The sequence below is a fragment of the Penicillium citrinum genome, assembly GCF_028827155.1.
Source record: "Penicillium citrinum strain IBT 23319 chromosome Unknown utg000004l:1.0-2404223.0:1.0-2405248.0, whole genome shotgun sequence".
NCBI classification, from domain to species: Eukaryota; Fungi; Ascomycota; class Eurotiomycetes; order Eurotiales; family Aspergillaceae; genus Penicillium; species Penicillium citrinum.
In genome coordinates this window covers 1,059,446-1,079,446 of record NW_026622689.1, presented here as the reverse complement: position 1 = coordinate 1,079,446, position 20,001 = coordinate 1,059,446, and the positions used below count along the sequence as shown (strand labels likewise).

Genomic DNA, 20,001 nt, shown 5'->3' with positions numbered 1-20,001 from the left:
GAAAAGATTGAAAGGTGGGTGAGATAAGCTGGCCAGTTCGGGTTCAATGGTGTATGATCAAATGGAGGAAGTTGGCTAGTCAAGGTTGGTTCTATGTAAAAGTCACGTCTTTCTATCCAAGTTAGGCAGGTACCTGAGGCCTGATATTACTGATGACTATAAAATAGTACCATACTATTTTGAAGAGACACCTTTAGAGATGTTCCCTTGCGGCGAATAGTACTGGGTTGTATTTTGATTGTCTTTGTCAATTCATAATTTTCTATACAACTACTATGGCATATCTCCACATGGAATTATCAACCAAGCTTAGAACTAGGGTGCAGAGCTCTTGTAGTATTATCTAGTGGTAGTTAACCTGACCAACTTCATTTTTGTTGAGACTCTACCTCACATTGGCGTAATAAGACTTCTTTTCAAGTTTCTTTTGATTTGGTCTATAAGGTATAACTAACGAAAAAGCATTTTCTGGGAGTTGAAGAAGTCCGTGAAAGACGACATGATAGCGTTTCTAAAATTAAACTGACGACCCATTCGAGACTTTCAAAAGGGATGACTTGTACTTTTTGGTAGTCATACACTGCCGGAATAGAAATTCGATCCTTCTTTGACCTTGATCGGGGAACACTAAACAACCCATCGGGGAATTGGACCGGGGATGGATAGACGAAGGCTTAAATCTATTTGTTGCAATAGTAGTACTACTATGCAACTATAACAGCCTTAATCCAACTTTTGACCGCAGAAGACAAAAGCCACTATGATTGACAGATGGATACCGAAAGTAAAGCTCAATAAGGATTGGTCTCGCCAATACCGGGGCTTGCTAGGTATCGTGGCTGACGTCTTGTGTATCCTAGACAAAGAAATATCACGACCCTAAGCCGGAACAGTAATTTAGGTTTGCAGACTGAAAGCGCCTTTGTCGTAAATCTTCTCTTCAATCACAAACGTCCCTGGATGGTGCTAGGTGCCCCATTGAGACGCTTACACTGGTAGAGTTTGTCTCCACATCGAGCCTTATGAGACCTTTGCTCTCCAGTTGTAGAATATCATGTGTCTGCCGTATTGTTGGTGTCTGAGTTCACGGTTGAGTCTCATCAGGGGCTACGTGGGCCATGGATCAGAGGGAAGCGGGTGTGTGATTAGCTTTTTAGTAGGCAAATTCATTGATAAACCCCAAATGAGACCCCATCGCACTTGTTGACTCGATGCTGCCCTTGAACTTGTGACACCTGGTCTCAGTAATCTCATAATATACCCAGGTACGGGGAAAGTATGCTATCAGACTGTGCAACGTGGTCAAGAAAGGTCAGGCTGAGAACGAGCAAATTGATACTGCAGAGTGTCTTTCTCTCAATGATGCACTTCTTTAGCAAGCAGATACGTCACTTTCCCTCCTCAAAAGCCACCAGCATGAAGGACGCAAGATTTGCCCCTGTCTTGTTACTCATAATTGCAATATATCTGATCCATCAGGCTCTAGCTGCTGATTTCAGTAGAACGAGTCAGCGGACCGTGGAGGCGCTGCGTGGAGTGCCTCATGGGTGGATTGAAGGGAATAAACCATCACCTTCCCTACTCATCAATTTCCGTCTTGCTATAAAGCAGCCAACCAAGGAGCTTAACAAAGCGGTAATTGATATTTCGACCCCGACACACCCAAGATATGGACAGCACATGAAGCGAGAAGAACTGAGGGAAATGCTTCGTCCAGATCCTGCTATTTTAAGCGATATACTCGCGTGGCTGAGGTCTGAAAATGTCCCTCCAGATACCATTGGCGTTGAGGGTAATTGGATCAAGTTTCAGGTTCCAGTTTCACAGGCGGAGCGTATGCTGAAGACTCGGTTCTCATACTATCATGACAATACGGGCCAGAAAACTTTCATTCGAACACTGAGCTACTCAGTACCCGAGAAGATTTATCCGTATATCGTATTGATTCAACCCACGACGAGATTTGGGAATCTCAAGCAACAAAGTGCGTTGGACCTTGAAGGCCCAATTCTTGCCAGCCCGGAGGACTTGACTGCTGAATGTGGATTTGTTGTGAGACCTGAGTGTCTTCGGGATCTGTATGATATGAAGAACACCTCTGCGCAGCCGCACCCCAAAAACATACTAGGTATTTCGGGCTTTCTCGAGCAATTTGCACGTCATGGTGACTTCCACGATTTCATGAACGGATTATTACCAAATGAATCCGACGCAAACTTTACAGTTGTTCGTATCAACGGGGGTTTGAATGACGAGGATTCATCGTTAGATAGCACCGAGGCGAGTCTGGATGTACAATACTCGATATCCCTGGGATACAATACCTTGGCAACGTTTTATACGACAGGGGGTAGAGGACCAGTGGTACCCGACATGGAACAGCCGAATACGAGCGAGTCATCGAATGAGCCTTACCTGGAGCAACTTCATTACATCCTCAACTTGCCTGATGAAGAGCTACCGGCGATCCTCACCACCTCCTACGGCGAGGCTGAGCAGTCTGTCCCCGTTTCATATGCGACAGTTGTATGCGACTTGTATGCACAACTCGGGGCCCGAGGGGTGTCGGTCATATTCAGTAGTGGAGATTCTGGTGTGGGAGACTCCTGCCAACGGAATGACGGGTCCCACCAGACAAGATTCCTACCAGGATTTCCGGCCTCTTGTCCCTTTGTCACCTCGGTGGGTGGAACATACAGCCACAGACCAGAGAGGGCCGTTGATTTTTCTGGTGGGTTTTCTGAAATCTTCACTCGTCCCGCCTATCAAGACGCGGCAGTGAAGAACTATCTTGATCAACTGGGCGATCAATGGAGTGGACTATACAACTCCGAAGGAAGAGGTATTCCTGATGTCTCAGCCCAGGCAAGAGGTTTCCTAATTCGGGACCATGGGATATATATGAGAATTAGTGGAACGAGGTTAGTATATCCAGTGAGCTTGTTGCGAAGGGTTGTCATAAGCTAATTCCAACAGTGCGTCAGCGCCTGTTTTCGCAGGCATTGTGTCACAACTGAATGCAGTTCGTCTCGCAGAAGGCAAATCTCGTATGGGGTTCCTTAACCCTTGGCTTTATACAACAGGAGAATCTGGCTTCACAGATATTATAATCGGAGGCTCTCGGGGTTGCTCTGGAGGTGCTCATGGGATTTCCGTCCCCTTCGCAAGCTGGAACGCTACGACTGGATGGGACCCGGCGACTGGACTTGGAACACCTTTGTTCTCAAAATTGGCTCAGCTGGCTATTTCTTGAGACTTGAGATGCATTCTAAAGAAGTTTCAGGCCACATATGATTTTACGCCCTTCAACATAGGAGGTTGACTTGAATCAAGTGCGCGTTTGTTGAATACAAGGTCTCATCGATAGAAATGTAATTGTGTTTGTAGGAACTATCGGACTGCCGCACCAACTGGCGAGTCTATCCGTATAGTCACGTGTGGGCCATTTGACCGCCCACAGCAGCTCCGTCATGCCTGGACAACCTCAATCTCATCATCAACTCAGCAGCTTCCACTGTCTTTGTTGTCGTTGTTGCAGTCGCTCAGCTTCGCAGAATATCCAATAGCACTTCAATTTTCATTCAGTTTCCTACACTTATAAACCGCCATCACCATGTCGGACCTCAAGTCCATCGTCCCAGAGCTCCACAACGCCCTGGAGCGCAAACAGCTTGACGCCGCCAACGACCTCCTCAGCCAGGCAAAGCGCGCCCTCCTTACTCAGAACGCCCTATTCCCTACCCCATCCACACCTCCCCAGCTGGTCGCTCTGGCCCGTCAAGTTCTTGAATATGGAGCCATCGCGTCAATCCGCCAGACGGACGCTCAGACTTTCACGAGATATTACCAGCAACTCCAGCCATTCTATGATCTCGAGCGTCATTCCGGTTTACCGGACCAAGCTTCCTCCAATACCGATTTCAGCACCAGCCAGCGCAGCAAGATCACTGGTCTCTACCTCCTGCTCCTCTTGAGTATGGGTGACAGTGCCAATTTCCATACTGTGCTGGAGGGTTTGGTCGAGGAGGCTAGCTTGAAGGGTGCCAGAGTTGAGGACGATGCATACATCAAATACCCAGTTGAGTTGGAGCGGAACCTGATGGAGGGAAGCTACGATAAGGTGTGGCGTGAGACAAAGTCTGAACGTGTTCCATCTGAGGATTTTGGCCTGTTCTCCAATGTAAGTGCAAGAATTGCTGGGCTCTCCATCAAAATTATTCCACTTGGGATTAGTTTACTAACATTGAGCTTTCCTAGGTTCTTATCGGTACTATTCGTAGCGAAATCGCCGATTGTTCCGAGAAAGCGTACCCCTCTCTTCCCATCTCCAATGCCAAGAACCTTCTCTTCCTGGAGTCTGAGGGTGCAGTCATCGAATTCGCCCAGCAGCGTGGTTGGATTCTCCGCGACGGGCGGATACACTTCCCCGTTGAGCCCGAGGCAGCTACAAGGTCCGAGAAAGATATTTTGGTGGCCAGTGGCACGGTTATTGAAAACACCCTCGGGTACGCACGAGAGCTGGAAACGATCGTTTAATATGATGCGGCCACTCCGCATTTGATATATGACTGGTTTTTCTTTTCCTTTTTTTGGTGCGTGGTCTTCGGGTGCAGATGTACTTGTATACCTGTTGGTGTTGCATTGTGATTTGATCTAGCGTGCTCATGACAAACATTCATGCCTAGTGTCTGGTATTGATAATCATTTTGAATTTCGTAGATTCACGGCCTGTGTTCTATATCGTGGTATCCCATGCTATACTGTAGCTCTCCATACACAGACGCGACGATCATAGAAACTGCTTGAGACACAGACAAGCTCAGACGGTTCCGTCGACTTACTCGAAGTCTCCGAGCCGGACCCCTTCCACACATCGCTAGCATAATTCATACTCTCATGCTCTGTAAACTCAGCAAGCACTTTGATGCTCCACTCCGAGCTCTGATCCTCCTGCTTTAGAGTCACCCGGACCACCCTTGTCCCGGCATGCATGCAACTTGCTAAGACCAGGAAGTGCTGCTCTTTGATACTATCGGAGGCTTGACTTTCTGTATTATCAAGAAGCTGCAACCTCCAAACACCACCTCCAAGGCTCTCCTCTGCAAGAACCTCGCCTCGCCGAGTCGCATGGTATACCCGCAAGCCCTCGTCGTAACTCCCCGTTAAGAGAATAGGCGCATCCTCCGCCAGAGGTACAGGCATTTGTAGAATGGCAGTTACTCCCGCTGCGTGGTGTCTTGCACGATCATCATGCTCCAGAAGAAAAGGAGCGAGCGGTTCTTCATCGTCAGGTTCTTTCTCCGCATGGCCTAGGAATCTGCGTGTATGTAACGAGCCAAAATCATTGCCGGTATACATGAAAGGTAACACATCATTGTCCTTGTCATTCTCGCTAGAAGACTGCATCGCCGCGAGTGCGACGTACCATACTTCAATCATCTGCTTCGCTTCAAACGAACCCCATTCTTCAAACCCGTCTGCATCAGTGGTATCTTTCACAGTTCCAAAGACTGATGTTCGACTATCTGAGAATGTGACGGCAAAACCATCCGCAGAGGGATTGGGAAACCAGTTATCTGGTGCCCAAGCAAGGAAAAGTGCCGGAATCGAAGAGTCTTCGTGGACTTGCTTGGTCCAGACCCGTTGAATATTTGGCTGTGCTGTGAATGAATCAGAAGAGACAGTGAACAAGGCAATACATCCTGTACTGCTTGCAATTGCAAATTGGTCTCGATTCCTTGGGTGAAAGTGAAGGTCGAAAACGGCATACGGCAGTGCTATCCTTTGCACCAGAGACCTGAAGATGAAATTAGCGATCTGCCAGCAATGACCCTCAACGTGAGCCTCACTTACAAGGAGCTTGTAGCAGGATCTAGCTTCCAAAGTTGCACGCTTCCTGTTTTTGTCTGCTGGATTCCATCTTCGGTTTTGGCCTCGGAAAGTAGGTATGTTCCCACTACGAAATGGTCCGGGATTTCCGGGCAGAATTCGAGACAGCTCGGTGGCTGGTCTAGAAATACCGTTGTTTCCGACTTGGGTTGCTGTAAGTCCCCGGTCATTATTTTTGTGTTACAATTGGCACTTGAGTTCATGTTGCGACTCCGACGTTGGTGGGGGTTGATATTTCATCGATGTGGGTCGACGGGGACTCCGCGGTATACCTCACAGCGGGTAACTAATTATAGGACGTAGTATGGTTAAAAGCAGCAGTAGAAGATAGCTGTACCGTGGATGAATAGTGTCGTTTATCCTTCTAATTAGGGCTCATTTTTTCGTCATTATTTTGGTGGTTGCGTCTGGAGAATCCTAGTGTCGGCTTCAAGCCGTATGAAGTTCATATGTCGCATTCTGCAAGCTACCACCACTATAGTATATATACCTGGTGAAAGTGTCCTCTTTCAATTCAGCTGCAAATAAGTTGGCCCTACTACTAATATTAATATTTGATACAATTTATTCACGCTAAACACCAGAGCTGGTAGGCATCGATATGCACGAAAAGAAGCATAGTTACTCTAGTTCCAACTAGAGTAACTCACCCATCCTCGCAGTAGAATCAGGCTTGATAATCCTTCCCCGCACTAAGAATGAACACATGATCAGCCACGTTCTACCAACATCCGAAACCTGCAAAGTCTCTGCATGATCTAGTCAAGGATACTATTGATACAGACTAGTCAAGTCTCTTTTGGTACAAAATTCAATCATGTCGTTGTTATTCAATACTCTACCTGCTACAGCCCGGGTGGCCCCCACACCTTTCCAAGTGGCCTTTCCCAAGGATCAGCTTCTTGAGCTCGAAACCCTGATCAAGCTATCGAAGCTAGCCCCACCAACCTTTGAGAATTCACAGACAAGTACTCAGTATGGTGTTACTAAGGACTGGCTGGTGGCCATGAGAGAACAGTGGCTGCGGTCCTACAAATGGTATATATATGCTCACCATCATGATGTGACTACATTTCACCTCCATGGAACTCCTTTGATAATGAAATGATAATAAAGGAAAGCATCTCAAGAGAAGATCAACAGCTTTCCACAATGGACAACAGAGATTGAAGACTTGACAATCCACTTTGTTGGCCTTTTCTCGCGGAAGAAAGATGCTGTTCCACTATTGCTGATCCACGGCTGGCCTGGTAAGAGATCGACTATTGATCACTGTACTTGTCTGTAATCGAAGTTTATTAATATAGTACTCTATCTTGATGCAGGAAGCTTCTTGGAGTTTCTTCCTATATTGGATATGTTTCGCCAAGAGTATACTCCAGACACTCTGCCTTATCATTTGATTGTCCCCTCACTACCAGGTTACACCTTCTCATCTGGTCCTCCACTGGATAGAAACTTTGATACATCAGATATTGCGCGTGTCTTTGATAGACTCATGAAAGATATTGGGTTTGACAGTGGGTATGTTGCTCAAGGCGGCGATATTGGAAGTCGTATCGCTAGGACCCTGGCTGTGGATCATGAAAGCTGTAAAGGTAAGTCGTTCCGATCAAATCGAGAGAATTTGAAATACATGAAATGATCGAATGCTGATAAAGGAAGCTGTCCACCGTGAGTTTCACACTCGTCTTGTATCTTTCGGTCCTTTTCGTTGCTAATAACAACTAGTTAATGTAACCTTTATGGCCCGACCTGAAGGCATGACGGATGACCACTTGGATGCATTTGAAAGAAATGGTCTTGAGCGATTGAAGGATTTCCAGACCTCAGGCTCTGCATATGCATTCGAGCATGGAACTCGACCTAGTACTATTGGTCACGTCCTTGCAAGCAGCCCGATTGCCCTCTTGGCATGGTGAGGATCATCACAGGAAGGGTTGGCACTGCAAACGCATTTGATTAACTGTATTAGGGTCGGTGAAAAATTTTTGCAATGGGTAGACGACCCTTTGAGCCCAAACGAAATTCTTGAGTCAATTACATTATATTGGCTTACCGACACGATCGCGCGATCAGTTTATACCTACCGCCAGGTGCGTATTTGTACTACCAGAGGCGAAATCCTGACTTTATAAGCTAAATGACTAACACGAAATCTAGAGTTATCCTCCTCCCACTGTTCCAACTGCAAATGAACCACGGTGGTACATCCGGAAGCCTTTTGGATATTCCTTTTTCCCAATGGAGTTGGCACCGCTACCTCGCTCTTGGGTCGAAACGACTGGAAATCTAGTTTACTGGAATCAACATAAAAAGGTAAGTCGTTTGAAAAGATGAAGAATGACTGAGATGACTGACATAGCTAGGGGGGGCCATTTCGCTGCTCTTGAACAACCAGCAGCACTGAAAGATGACTTGGTGGGATTCGTGGAACAGGTTTGGCCAGGTATAATCGGTCAAAAGTAGGCGAGGGTTGAAAGTTCGTCTTTGATATACTACTGCTGCTACTGTTAGTATAGCTTGAGGGATTTCAGTCTGGGTGAGATTCAATTCATGTGAGGTGGTATACTATGTGGTCTATACTATAGCCTTCGAGGGCAGATCAAGACTATTAAGTCGTACTGGGTACTCGTTTTGCAGATGTATGAAATTATGCATATAACATGGATTCCCTCGATGATTATTATAGCGCCTAAATTGCTACAAATAATATCATAATATCCTTTGTAGGCATTTTCAATTTGCTATTTTGCTATTTTGCTATGCATGACTGTTCCATTTTGTTGCCTGCTTGGTCATGCGGCTCTTCCCCAACGTCAAAAGAGTTTCAACACTTCAAATTCAACTTTACCTCTACATAACTTAGCTACCTGGGTATTCCACGACTACCATTGATCATAATACAATTCCCTAGGCAAATATATCCAAATGTCTTCAAAAGAAGATCCCATGGATATAGATCCGGTCCTCTCAGATGACTCCAGCTTTTACGGTCAGTATTTCTCAGAAAAAGAATAGAATTCATGCTGACATCCACCCAGGAGACGAAACTGAAAAAGCTCGACTAGAGCAAGAAGCAAAGAATTACGATCCAGAATTATATTGGTCAACCATCCATTCCAAACTCCTCTCTACAGTACAGCATGAACTTCGTGCCCCAACAGCACCAGCAAACTTCGAAAACCAAGATCAAGAACATCTACCCAACTCACCAGCAGGCCTACGTAAGAACCAACGCGGGCACCGAGAACCAATTTCTCAATTTCTCTCTCGCCTCCCACCTTCTAAGACACAGTCTTCAGACGTGGGGCCCTGGATCTGGATGTTCGGACCAACGTCCAAATCCCAACTAGACCAAGACGTCCCGACCTTCCTTCGAAAAGGCACAGAGATCCTTCGTGCCTTCGAAGAAAGGAGTTCATCACTACGCGCCGCGCACGACAAATCCGGCGCAAAAACCACCGCCGCACTAACGCGGAAATTAAACCCGCTTCGTCGTAAACTGGAACAAGATATTCTCGATGCAGCCCGGGCCTCGGGCGTTATTTATGGAAAGTGGATGCTTTTCCCGAATGCTCGGGAGGTTGATCCTACGTGGAAGACTGTTGTTACTGCGGTGGAGAAAGGGGATTTAGGGGATGGAGCGAAGGTTGCGACGGATGATGGGTCTGGTCAATCGCGTTTGATATGTGTTTATACGAAGGATTTTGGGGACAAGGCGGATATAAAACGTGTGCTGGAGGGTATGGTTGATGTTGGATTGGTGGATGTAGGAGATCGACCGATTTACTATAAGTGTGATGCTTATACGCATCTTGATATCACGTCGAAGAATGAGTATGGGCTTAAGGCGAGCATGTACTCTAGTCGGGATGTCCTTGGTGGGAAGGCTTGAGGTTGGAATTTAATTGGATTGCAGGTTATATGTGCCATGTTGCTCTGGTTATGATTTGATGCAGTAAGAATCGATTGGGTATCTATTTAATATACAATGGGAGCATTGACTGTATAACGCCGATAAAGCCTCTTGGAAGTGACGGCCGAGTCGATGGCTCAACGTCCGTAGAATTTGTATGCGAGACAGTCCACGGATGAGACCAGAAGGCGATGGCAAATTCAACGTTTCAAACTTCGGACATTTCAAGTGATGTTTAATCATCCTTTCCATCCTTATTCATGACTTTCTCGCAGGCCTCACGAACTTCAGAAACACCCTTCACTTGACCCCATGCATCCAATAATTTCTTAACTTCATCCCAGTCCTTGTCGGCCTCCTCTTGCTTCTCATCCGTGATATACTTGTCCAGCCTTCGAGGCGCATCCAGCACCCACTGAACAGTCTCCTTTTCAATCTTATTATCATTCGCCGCAGGTCGTTGACTCCGTTCCTCATTAATACGACGTCGGTGCTCCTCCCCTTCCCTAATGAGACCGCCAGCAGTCTCAGCAACGAAAGAAATCGCCGGACCAAGAGTCTTGGTCATAGTCAATGGCGCTCCACGTTCATCCATACTTTGACGCATTTTCCCAATTGTTTCCACGGCCCGAATGAGCTTCGAGTAATTATCATAAACAAGCGCCTTGCGCTCTCCGTCTAGTGTGCGTATATCACCGACAAGTGTGTTCTCCGCCTTGAGGATTGTAGAGAGAGACGAGGTTGAAAGGAGTTGGTCCACATAGCGCTGGGGATCGAAGTCCGCGTTATCCAACTCTGTACCCGAGGGCAGAGCTGACGGATTGGAGATATCGCCTGCATCTGTGTTGCGCGGTACACTACGGGATCGTGATCCGCTTGGACTATCGGTACCAGGTGGTTTGAGCTTATAGTAATCTCGTAAAGCCGAACGATTGCGGCGTCCTGTATTAGGGTTTGGCGAGATAGCTCGCGCAGTGGAAGGAGTGGACGCGGCGCTAAGGCCACCGGGGAGATTGGTATTTAAGGTATCGAGGGAAGGGCGAGATGACGCTGGGCCGGGCGAGTGACCACGAGAAGACGCAATTGAGAGCCGAGGCGAGGATATTGCCGACATTGCGGGGGTTGGTTGGTGAAGTTGAAAGGGAGAGAAGGACAAGGTGGAATGTCCGACTTTAAAGGCGGGCCCGTGCTTCCCCGAGCTTGTCGACTTTCATTCAAGCTTGAAAACTACACAACATTCCCTCAGAATGGCCAGCGCAGAGCAAATTGCCGCTCAAATAAAAAATACGAAATCTCTGAATGTCTCAATATCATGGCTGAATACATTCCTATCAACTTCAAGCTCGGCTCAGCGTAACCTCCCCACTTCCACGCTTATCAAAACAGCTCTCTTCCGCGTCCTCGCATCCGATTTCAGAGAATCACTCTCCAAAAGCTCTTCTTGCACTCTTCCAGTTGATATATTTGACCCGAACTTTCAAGAGAGACGACTGCAAGGTCCACTTCCCGTTCAAGTTCTCGATATCGAAGATATCGGCAGGAGTTTATGGAGCCAGGTGGAGGCAATTGAGCGCGTGGAGCGCGGCGAAGCTATTCGTGGCAGGGAAGTTGTCCGGACAATCGCAGTAGGCGAAGAGGATGAAGGCACTGAGAATGGCGGTGGTCGTGGAAATAATCAATCAAATACCAATCTGTCGGGAGGTAGTGGTTACGGACCTCATCGATTGATATTACAAGATGCGGCCGGCAACAAGAGTGTTGCCATTGAAATACAGTCTGTCGAGGGGATATCACTCGAAAAACTTTCCATTGGAGCAAAAATGGTTCTTCAAAATGCAACTGTTGCTCGTGGAATGATTTTGCTCAACCCCAGTTCCGTTACTTTACTTGGTGGGAAGATTGATGCATTGGATCGACCCTGGAAGGAGGATAGGAAGAAACGATTATTGGAGAGGATTTCTGCTCTCCAAGCACAATGATATGCAAGCAGTGCCAGCATCAACCTCTGAATAGGGTCTTTCTTGGTCCCATGAGATATGACAGTGCAGCTACAAGGAGTACCGACGGATCCTTTGGCCAATACCATATTTAATCTAACCTAGTATACCCCAGCATATCTGCCGTTCAAAGCTAATGAAACGAACAATTTTGTGATTTGAAAAAAAAAGTTCGGACAACCCATGCGTCCTCTGACTCTATACAATGAATACTACTTGTACATGGTTGTTACATGGCCAACATGAACATTACATTAAGGCCAAAATCTACACTACCCTCTCCATTTCCATATTTCCATGTCAATCCCTGGGGTAATTTTGTTAGTTATATTGGTCATCAGCGCCGTCACTAGCTACTAAATTGATATGTGTTTACAAATAGATGCCAAAAAGCTACGCAGCTTGGCTACTTATGGCATGGTTCAGCTCTTCCCAGCCTTCTCGCTGTGATGGAGCAATCATGATAGCCCGGAAAGCATCTAGGGCGTTTCCAGTTTGAGCATACGCTTGACTGAGATCCGATGCGTCAAGGTTGCCATGTGGGGGAACACAGCGCAGAGCCCGCTCAATCGACATAGCCGCTGGGTAGGGGACGTCAGAAGTTGCAGAAAGCTCCATCCAGCCGGTTGGCTGTCCCGGGGACAACATAATGGCCGCAGTAGCTTCGCCAAGATGTCTGATTTCTTCGGGAACTGAGGTGTCCCCGGTTGATCCCATGATTGAGATGGCTGCAAGAAGTTTGATGAGTCGAGCCCGAGTGTGGATTTCGATATCATCTCGAGTAATCATATTGTGAAGGTCCGACTCAACAGCCTCAACAGCGTCTTTGTCTCCGTCGAGAATTGCAATGGCTCCTAAGAGACTGACCGCTCCGACGTGCTCGGGATGGTTTTCGACGCAATCGAATAGTTGTTGGCGAGCCACTGAGCGCTCTTCCTCGCCACCCTTGGCCCAGAGAACTTGTGCCAGAAGGCATACCACATCTGGGGCACTGTCAGCTTCTTGCAAAGCATCGCGGAACATGTCGATAGCCTGGTCCATGGATTGCATGAAGTAGAAAGCAAGACCGGCAGTTAGATGCGCCGATAACCGCATCTTACTGCATGCCTCGGGATCAAAGTTGCTGGCGTCCTCCTCTCCAGATAATGTCAGAGCAGTTTCCGCCTTCTCGGCCGCCTGCTCGTAGTCTTGACGAGCAAGAAGTACGCGAGCTAGATCCGCGTTGGCCTGTGCAAACCTAGAGAGTGCAGCTGGCGATTCAGATGTCTCGAACTCAGTCTCCATACCCGCGCAAACAATTTGGAGACTATTCTCTGCATCGGCAGTCTCTCCCATTCTTTCTGCAAGAAGGGCGGAGAGATGCATGAAGGGTAGATCTTGGGGATCCTGTGCACAGAGCTGGTGGAGGGCGAAGAAGGGTTGGATCAATTGGGAAACTTCGTTGGAAGCCGATTCATCCGCAAGCAGATGGTCGAACAAGGTGAGGGTGTATTGGCGTTTAGGTAGGACGGCCGCAGACGTGGAAATATCAAATGCATGCTCGAACAGACCACGAGCTTCCTTCTTATCGCCATAGAGAAGTGCAAGTAATCCTTGCCCAACCCAAGCTTGAGAATAATCAGGGTCTGTGGACTGAGCACGAGTGAAGGCTTCATTGGCAAGTTGAATGTCGTTGTGGAGGAGGTAAAGTGCACCCAGATTGGTCCATGCTTGGACGCTTCTGTCATTCAAGTGGAGGCTGCGAACGAAAGCATGCTGAGCGACCTTCGGGCTCATGCTTGTTGTTACAACTCCAAGCGAGTTCCAGAACTCAGCATTTCCGGATTCAAGCTCGATGGCCCTCTTGAAGCATCGCATGGCCGCCTTGAGGAATTTTCGCGGTTTCTTTTGGCCAGCACCGACATGGGCTTTTCGGAACGCTCTATACTCGGCCCAGCCTAGATTATACCATGCAACGGCTTGAGCATGTGTGTCTTTGATAGAGACATGAACCGCGCGCTTGTAGGCCAGAATAGAGAAATATAGGCAAACGTCAGTCGTGGCGAGCCCTGTTTCGCAAGAATCTAGCCACTGTTTTCCAATACCGTCCACATCGAACATGATTTCAAGGGACGAACCATCCAGCTCAGTCTCCAGGAGGGTCTTGCTGTCGATTACAGGTAGCTTATTCACTTCTCTGCCGATGTATGAGAAATTGGCAAATGCATCACCGACAGCCTTCCACAGATTGAATATATCAGCTCGGATTGACACAAGTGAGCCTGCCACGCGGATGACCTTGCTTGCCAGCTCTGCTGCATCATGAAATAATCCCGAATCGAGAGATTTCCAAGAGCTTTCTGCAAGTGTTTGAAGGAGGGCGATTGTAACGCCAATGTCACCAGGACGAGATGCGAGTGTGTCTTCGTAGCTAGAAATTGCTGCCTCAAATTCACCAAGCTCCCTTCTGACATTGGCTAGCATATATCGTGCAAACCAGACTTGTCCTTTATCTTCTTCAGCTAGGCCCGCTTCTAATTCTCGCGCATGTTCGAAGGCTTTGGTAGCAGCGACGTAGCGTCCAGAATGATGATAACTCTCGGCGAGTCCAACCCAAGAGTGATAATCACCGGGAGCAAGTCTCAAAGAGGCTTGGAAAGATACAATGCTTCGGGCGTACTGCTGTTTATTGATTTGGACAGTACCGAGTGCCGCATATGGCCAGCTATACCCCTTTCGCTTCGAACCAGGAGACGGCTTTGCTTTGCCAGAATCCACAACCCGTTGTGCGACTGCTTCTACGAGATCCCACTCCATTTGGTCTGCGAAGCTCCTAGCAAGACGCTCAGCAGATTCGATTTCAGCAGATGAAAGTTCGAAGGCTTTGTGGAAGCATTTTCTTGCCCTTGCCTTGTCCTTTTTGTAATCCGCATAGAAGAAACCAAGACTTGTATACGCCGGGGCGTAGTTCATATCTGACTTTATAGAGGCGAGGAAGTTTGCAAACGCTCCATTGCGGTCTTTCCGAGCCGCTGGGGATGCATCGAGCTCCCATTGACAGTAGCCCACACGGTATAAAAGTACGGCCTTGAATGACTTGTTTTCAGGCTGTTCTTCGACCAGACTATCGAGAGCCCCGCGGAGGCCTTCCAAGCCTGTTTCAAAATCTCCATTTAATGCCATACACCAGAACAGTTCGCCGCGAATCTTGACGTTGGTGGGATCGCGCTCCAGAGCACGCTCCAAAAATGAGACCGCGTCGGCATAATCTTCATCAACCTGGAGTATCAAGCCGATTCCAAGAAGACATGTTGTTGATGTTGGCTTTCGTTGAAGAATTTCCTCAAAGATCGACTTCGCCTCGGGGTGGTGACGGGGGGACTGATGGTAGATATAGGAATTGGCAAGATTAACGTTCAGGGAGTCTTTCGCGTTCATGAAATTGATCCCAGTATAACTAGAAATCTCTTGGACAATTTTTAACCCGTCGCTGGCCACACGAGCTGCACCCTCATATTCTTCCAGTAGGAGGTGAAGATCGGCCATGATTCGGTGGGCGATTATAGACGAACGCGCGGTGTCAAGTCCTTCGATCATCAAAATTAGACGATCTTGAGCAGCCAACTCTGTACCATCGTTGGCCTCGGTTTCCTCATCATTCCCCGGCGGCTCTTCCGTGGGGAACGGCGATAGATCGCTTCCAAGGAAGCCTTTGAGCACCTTTCCGAGACCATTCTCCGGGAAGAATTCAATAAACTCGCGAATGACTCCAACGTCCCACTGTGAGTAAGATTCGACATCCTGCCACTCCAAGACAATTGTCCATGCGAGTTCAAAGGGATGCTTGATGATAACCATGTCTTGGGCGGCACGAAGAATTTGACTCCTCTTGGTATTCTTTTGCTTCGGATGCAAGACTCCTAATTCATCATAACCCCGCTGGAGCAACTTTTCTTCGTATTCACGGCGGACAGTATCGTCATTGGTCCAATCGATAATACCCCGGTATAGTTCCTCCAAGCCCATTCGCTTGAAGGCCTCCCTCTTCACTTCCATAGTCACTTGGTCGATTCGTGCACCGAGGCGTGTTCTTCTTTCGCCGATCTCTCGATTTATGAATTCTTTCTCTTCGGCCTCTGTGATCTCGATCAGACGTAGGTAGGTTTGGGAGGGATGGGGAAGGCGTCCCTCGAGGATGTTATAAATCGGAGATGATGGTAGGTGTAAACTTAGGGCGTTTTTGTATTGTGCCTTGGTACCCCGGCTTCGGGCTATGTTGGTATATTTATCAATGACATCCTGGCAACGATGCATGTCATCGCTTACAATCATTGAGGTTAGTGTCTATTGTTCCAGGATAGATGATAGGAAGTAGAGAAAGTACCCATCGGCGAAGATCTGGGCTAGTCGGAGAGCAGCCTCGTGCCAGGCATCAAGCTTATAGTTTCCTTGCTTTTCATATAAAGCGACTAGGCCTTGCCAGGCTGTTTTGTCGCTATCTTTGATACGGGTCGCTGCCAAGTAAGCTTGCTCAGCTACCTCAGCCTTGTTCAACTTATCATATGCCAGACCGAGGAATATATTTCTACCAATTGAGAAAAGAAATTAGCCTGCGCATGAGCATCATCGTGGGGGAGGAATAAGATATACCCATGATAATTTTGCGGGTCTTGCTGTACAAGATCCCTCGCTTTCGTGACTGCCGTATCATAGTCTTTAGAGTCGAGAGCCGTTCGCACGGCCTTCAGGGCCGCCTTGCTCGACATCGTCAAAAGGTTTGTGAAGGTGGAGGAGAAGCGGGGAGGAGATCAAACTGGGTGTGTTTCGAGAAGTGGAGCTGTTTGCTGATAGTCGGTTAGCGTCGATACGTCACCGCTTATCGGCTGGCGTTAATCATGGGATGCTCCTCCATCTCATCTTCTTTCTCATGGTCGATGTTGCAAAGCAGAGCTGCTTGATTACTTGAAAAAGGCTCATCTTACTTGGAAATTTCAAGCTCTCAATAAACTGCAAGAGACTGTGTAACCAAGAATATCCCCAGGGTAAGCTGTTTCTGTTATGACAGCCTTCGATGCAGGCTATCCACTATATCCACTGCAGTTGATGAGGCTGACACGTCTATTTCTACAAATAGGCGCTGGGATATTCAGGACTTCATTGTGAGCTAGTGGCACGATCACCACCAGTGGATTGTTGATATCGTTACCAAACGCGCAGACCGACGTACACACCTTTAAGATGGGCTTGCTGCACCTTCACATTGACGGCAAGGTCTTTCGAGACTCGCATAATCGAGAAGTCACGTTGAGAGGTATAAACGTTGCTGGTGATGCAAAATATCCCAAGTCACCGGATCTTCCGTCATTTGTTCCCGATAAGTTCTTCGATGGCGACGATGTGTCATTTGTTGGGCGCCCTTTCTCTCTCGAGGACGCGCATGGCCACTTCAAGAAACTACGCAGATGGGGGTATAATACAATAAGATACATCTTTACCTGGGAGGCTATTGAACATGCGGGTCCTGGTAAGTATGACGAGGAGTGGGTTAAATTTACTATTGAGGTGCTTCGGATCGCAAAGCAATACGAGTTCTATGTTTTCATGGACCCTCATCAAGATGTTGTAAGTAATTCAGGTGATTTACCTGCCGATGATCTATATACTCATGGAACAGTGGTCTCGATTTTCCGGTGGCTCCGGTGCGCCAATGTGGACTCTCTATGCCGCGGGTTTGAACCCGAAAGGGTTCAAGAAGACCGAAGCTGCTCTAGTACAGAATACTTATGATATACCTGCCGAGTTCCCAAAGATGATATGGAGTACGAATTACACTAGAGCTCTCTGCCAGACAATATTTACCCTCTTCTGGGCTGGTCGCGACTTTGCCCCCAAGGCCATCATCGATGGGGTCAATATCCAGGACTATCTACAGAATCATTACATTGCCGCCTGCAAACACCTTGCTCAGAAGATACATGATGCAGGTGGTCTTGAGCATGATGTAGTCATCGGATGGGAAAGTCTCAATGAGCCCAATCGAGGTTTGGTAGGCGTGCAGGACATTTCTATAATCCCCCCCAGAGCAGCAACTTCAACTTGGAACATCGCCTACGGCATTCCAAGCAATGCTAACAGCTTCCGGTCGAGCATGCGAAGTGACGACATGGGGCTTCGGTAGCTTTGGCCCTTACCAGACTGGCCGAGAGCTAGTAGACCCCGAGGGTGTATCTGCGTGGCTGCAGCCTGAAGGTGCCGAGATAGATAAAAAATATGGTTGGAGTCGTGACCCAGGTTGGAAACTGGGAGAGTGCATTTGGGCCCAACACGGCGTTTGGGACCCAAGCAGTAATACACTTCTTCAGAAGGACTACTTCTCAAAGGTTCCACAGACAGGGAAACGCCTGGATTACGAGATTTTCACCAACACTTATTTCCTCGATCACTATCGTGCCTTTCGGGATGCGATTCGGGCTGTCTGGCCGGAGTCTATCATGCTGTGCCAACCACCGGTGATGGAGGTGCCACCTGACCTGAAGAATACAGATGATGATGACCCAAATATGGTACATGCAGTCCATTATTATGATGGCCTTACGCTGATGACCAAGCATTGGTGAGTTTTGCGATACAATAAGTACTTGTGGACTGTGAGATTTTAACTTCTGCAGGAACCGTCTTTATAATGTCGATGTCATTGGTGTTTTGCGAGGCAAATATTGGACCCCTGCATTTGCTGTCAAGATCGGCGAGACCGCAATTCGGAATTGCATACGAGATCAACTCAAGTTTCTGCGTGAGGAGAGCTTAAAATACATGGGAAACCACCCCCTTCTTTTCACAGAGATCGGAATACCTTATGACATGGATAATAAGTATGCCTATAAGACGGGCGATTACAGCAGCCAGACCAGTGCTATGGACGCCAATCACTATGCGCTGGAGGGAAGTACAAGCAATGGGTTTACCTTGTGGCTATATGAGACCGAGGTAAGAATATCTACCTGAGCTATAGCTATTCCATCTCTAATAGCTTTCAGAATAATCATGAGTGGGGTGACCTATGGAACGGCGAAGATCTATCCATTTGGTCGCGGGATGATCTAGAGCTTCCTACTGGCGGTGATATTCGTTCACTCGATCCCACATCACCAGACTATTCCGAGAGCCATAGCAATGGGGACCAGCCGGGAGTTGATCCACGCAATATCAAGCAGGCATTGACATCCCCATCTATATCTAGCAGTTTCTCCCAGACTGCGAAAGGCTACCGCGCCGCAGAAGCCTATCTTCGTCCCAGTCCGATCTACGTAAGTGGACGACTCGACAGTTACGTCTTCGATCTACAAAACTGCACCTTCACGATGTCATTGACAGCATCTACACCGACGAGCTTAAACGCACCTACAGAGATATACCTCCCAGAGTTTCACTTTCCTGAGGACCAAACCAGCATTTATATCAGCGGTGGGAAGTGGAAACTACAGATTGATGATATCACGAAAGTTCAAAGGCTTCTCTGGTGGCACGCCGAGGGAGAACAAGATATCAAAATTGAAGGTGTCAAACGAAAAGTCGGCGAGTATTTCAATTCAGCCGAGGAGTTGACTTACCTTGAACAGTGTCAACGTGGCCAATGTGCAGTGATGTGATACTTCACTATCTTCTACTTAGTTTGTTTGGCGTCCATGTGGAATTCTAGCTTCTGAGATTTTTACCAAACGCATTTTTTTTAAGCAAAACAAATGCCCAGAAGTATAAAATCCACTAGTGTATATAGTTATCTGCAATTTCCTAATCGCTGGTTGGCTCCTCAAGGACCTAGCGAGACCCATGGATTTGGTAGTGTTAACTGCGGGAGATAAGATAAACAACCGGTGACGACGGAGGGGCAAAAGGAGTGTTTAGCCACGGTTGGCGTAGAGAGAAAAAAAAACCAACCATCTGGATTGTCAATTCGACACGTTCGGTATGTTTGTAAATAACCAAAAAAATAATTGTGAAACCTATAAAAGGTCAATGGGAGTTGAAGCAGTGTTGATTGCTTGAACTATAGAGAGACGGGAAAGTTGAAGACCCCCCAGCCGGGCCCAAATTGGCGCCTCCTCCGCCTTCGACTTCTGCAAAACACTCCAAGAGTTCAATCTTTTCTTCCCACCCCCACCACACACCACCGTCTTTCAGTCTCGGCCTCTATTGGACATTTGTCTTTCTCCTTTG

The 20,001-nt window shown here is 47.6% G+C and overlaps 9 protein-coding genes across 9 annotated transcripts; 6 read left to right on the top strand and 3 right to left on the bottom strand.

The window, feature by feature from the left end:
* Positions 1 to 1,416: 1,416 nt before the first annotated feature.
* N7469_005347 (S53 family peptidase) lies at positions 1,417 to 3,253 on the top strand (the record flags this gene model as incomplete). Its single annotated transcript, XM_056644267.1, has 2 exons — positions 1,417 to 2,921; positions 2,977 to 3,253. 2 exons carry the CDS (start codon positions 1,417 to 1,419, stop codon positions 3,251 to 3,253), a joined length of 1,782 nt encoding a protein of 593 aa, XP_056501081.1.
* A 360-nt stretch (positions 3,254 to 3,613) lies between these two features.
* rpnL (proteasome regulatory particle lid subunit rpnL) lies at positions 3,614 to 4,536 on the top strand (the record flags this gene model as incomplete). The annotated part of the gene is made up of 2 exons (XM_056644266.1): positions 3,614 to 4,180; positions 4,258 to 4,536. 2 exons carry the CDS (start codon positions 3,614 to 3,616, stop codon positions 4,534 to 4,536), a joined length of 846 nt encoding a protein of 281 aa, XP_056501080.1.
* A 219-nt stretch (positions 4,537 to 4,755) lies between these two features.
* On the bottom strand, positions 4,756 to 6,059 carry N7469_005345 (uncharacterized protein; the record flags this gene model as incomplete). The annotated part of the gene is made up of 2 exons (XM_056644265.1): positions 4,756 to 5,797; positions 5,854 to 6,059. 2 exons carry the CDS (start codon positions 6,057 to 6,059, stop codon positions 4,756 to 4,758), a joined length of 1,248 nt encoding a protein of 415 aa, XP_056501079.1.
* A 647-nt stretch (positions 6,060 to 6,706) lies between these two features.
* N7469_005344 (epoxide hydrolase family protein) lies at positions 6,707 to 8,358 on the top strand (the record flags this gene model as incomplete). Its single annotated transcript, XM_056644264.1, has 7 exons — positions 6,707 to 6,927; positions 7,006 to 7,139; positions 7,215 to 7,487; positions 7,621 to 7,807; positions 7,865 to 7,985; positions 8,053 to 8,208; positions 8,242 to 8,358. 7 exons carry the CDS (start codon positions 6,707 to 6,709, stop codon positions 8,356 to 8,358), a joined length of 1,209 nt encoding a protein of 402 aa, XP_056501078.1.
* Positions 8,359 to 8,820: 462 nt separating this feature from the next.
* Positions 8,821 to 9,787, top strand: N7469_005343 (DUF1917 domain-containing protein; the record flags this gene model as incomplete). Its single annotated transcript, XM_056644263.1, has 2 exons — positions 8,821 to 8,884; positions 8,934 to 9,787. 2 exons carry the CDS (start codon positions 8,821 to 8,823, stop codon positions 9,785 to 9,787), a joined length of 918 nt encoding a protein of 305 aa, XP_056501077.1.
* A 256-nt stretch (positions 9,788 to 10,043) lies between these two features.
* N7469_005342 (COG1/VPS51 family protein) lies at positions 10,044 to 10,922 on the bottom strand (the record flags this gene model as incomplete). Its single annotated transcript, XM_056644262.1, has 1 exon — positions 10,044 to 10,922. The coding sequence occupies one exon, from the start codon at positions 10,920 to 10,922 to the stop codon at positions 10,044 to 10,046; it is 879 nt and encodes a 292-aa protein (XP_056501076.1).
* Positions 10,923 to 11,055: 133 nt separating this feature from the next.
* On the top strand, positions 11,056 to 11,787 carry N7469_005341 (OB fold domain-containing protein; the record flags this gene model as incomplete). Its single annotated transcript, XM_056644261.1, has 1 exon — positions 11,056 to 11,787. The coding sequence occupies one exon, from the start codon at positions 11,056 to 11,058 to the stop codon at positions 11,785 to 11,787; it is 732 nt and encodes a 243-aa protein (XP_056501075.1).
* A 411-nt stretch (positions 11,788 to 12,198) lies between these two features.
* N7469_005340 (SKI complex subunit tetratricopeptide repeat protein SKI3) lies at positions 12,199 to 16,550 on the bottom strand (the record flags this gene model as incomplete). The annotated part of the gene is made up of 3 exons (XM_056644260.1): positions 12,199 to 16,105; positions 16,169 to 16,369; positions 16,435 to 16,550. 3 exons carry the CDS (start codon positions 16,548 to 16,550, stop codon positions 12,199 to 12,201), a joined length of 4,224 nt encoding a protein of 1,407 aa, XP_056501074.1.
* Positions 16,551 to 17,022: 472 nt separating this feature from the next.
* On the top strand, positions 17,023 to 19,433 carry N7469_005339 (sterylglucosidase 1; the record flags this gene model as incomplete). Its single annotated transcript, XM_056644259.1, has 5 exons — positions 17,023 to 17,406; positions 17,459 to 17,825; positions 17,866 to 18,397; positions 18,453 to 18,771; positions 18,822 to 19,433. The coding sequence occupies 5 exons, from the start codon at positions 17,023 to 17,025 to the stop codon at positions 19,431 to 19,433; spliced, it is 2,214 nt and encodes a 737-aa protein (XP_056501073.1).
* Between the last annotated feature and the right edge of the window lie 568 nt (positions 19,434 to 20,001).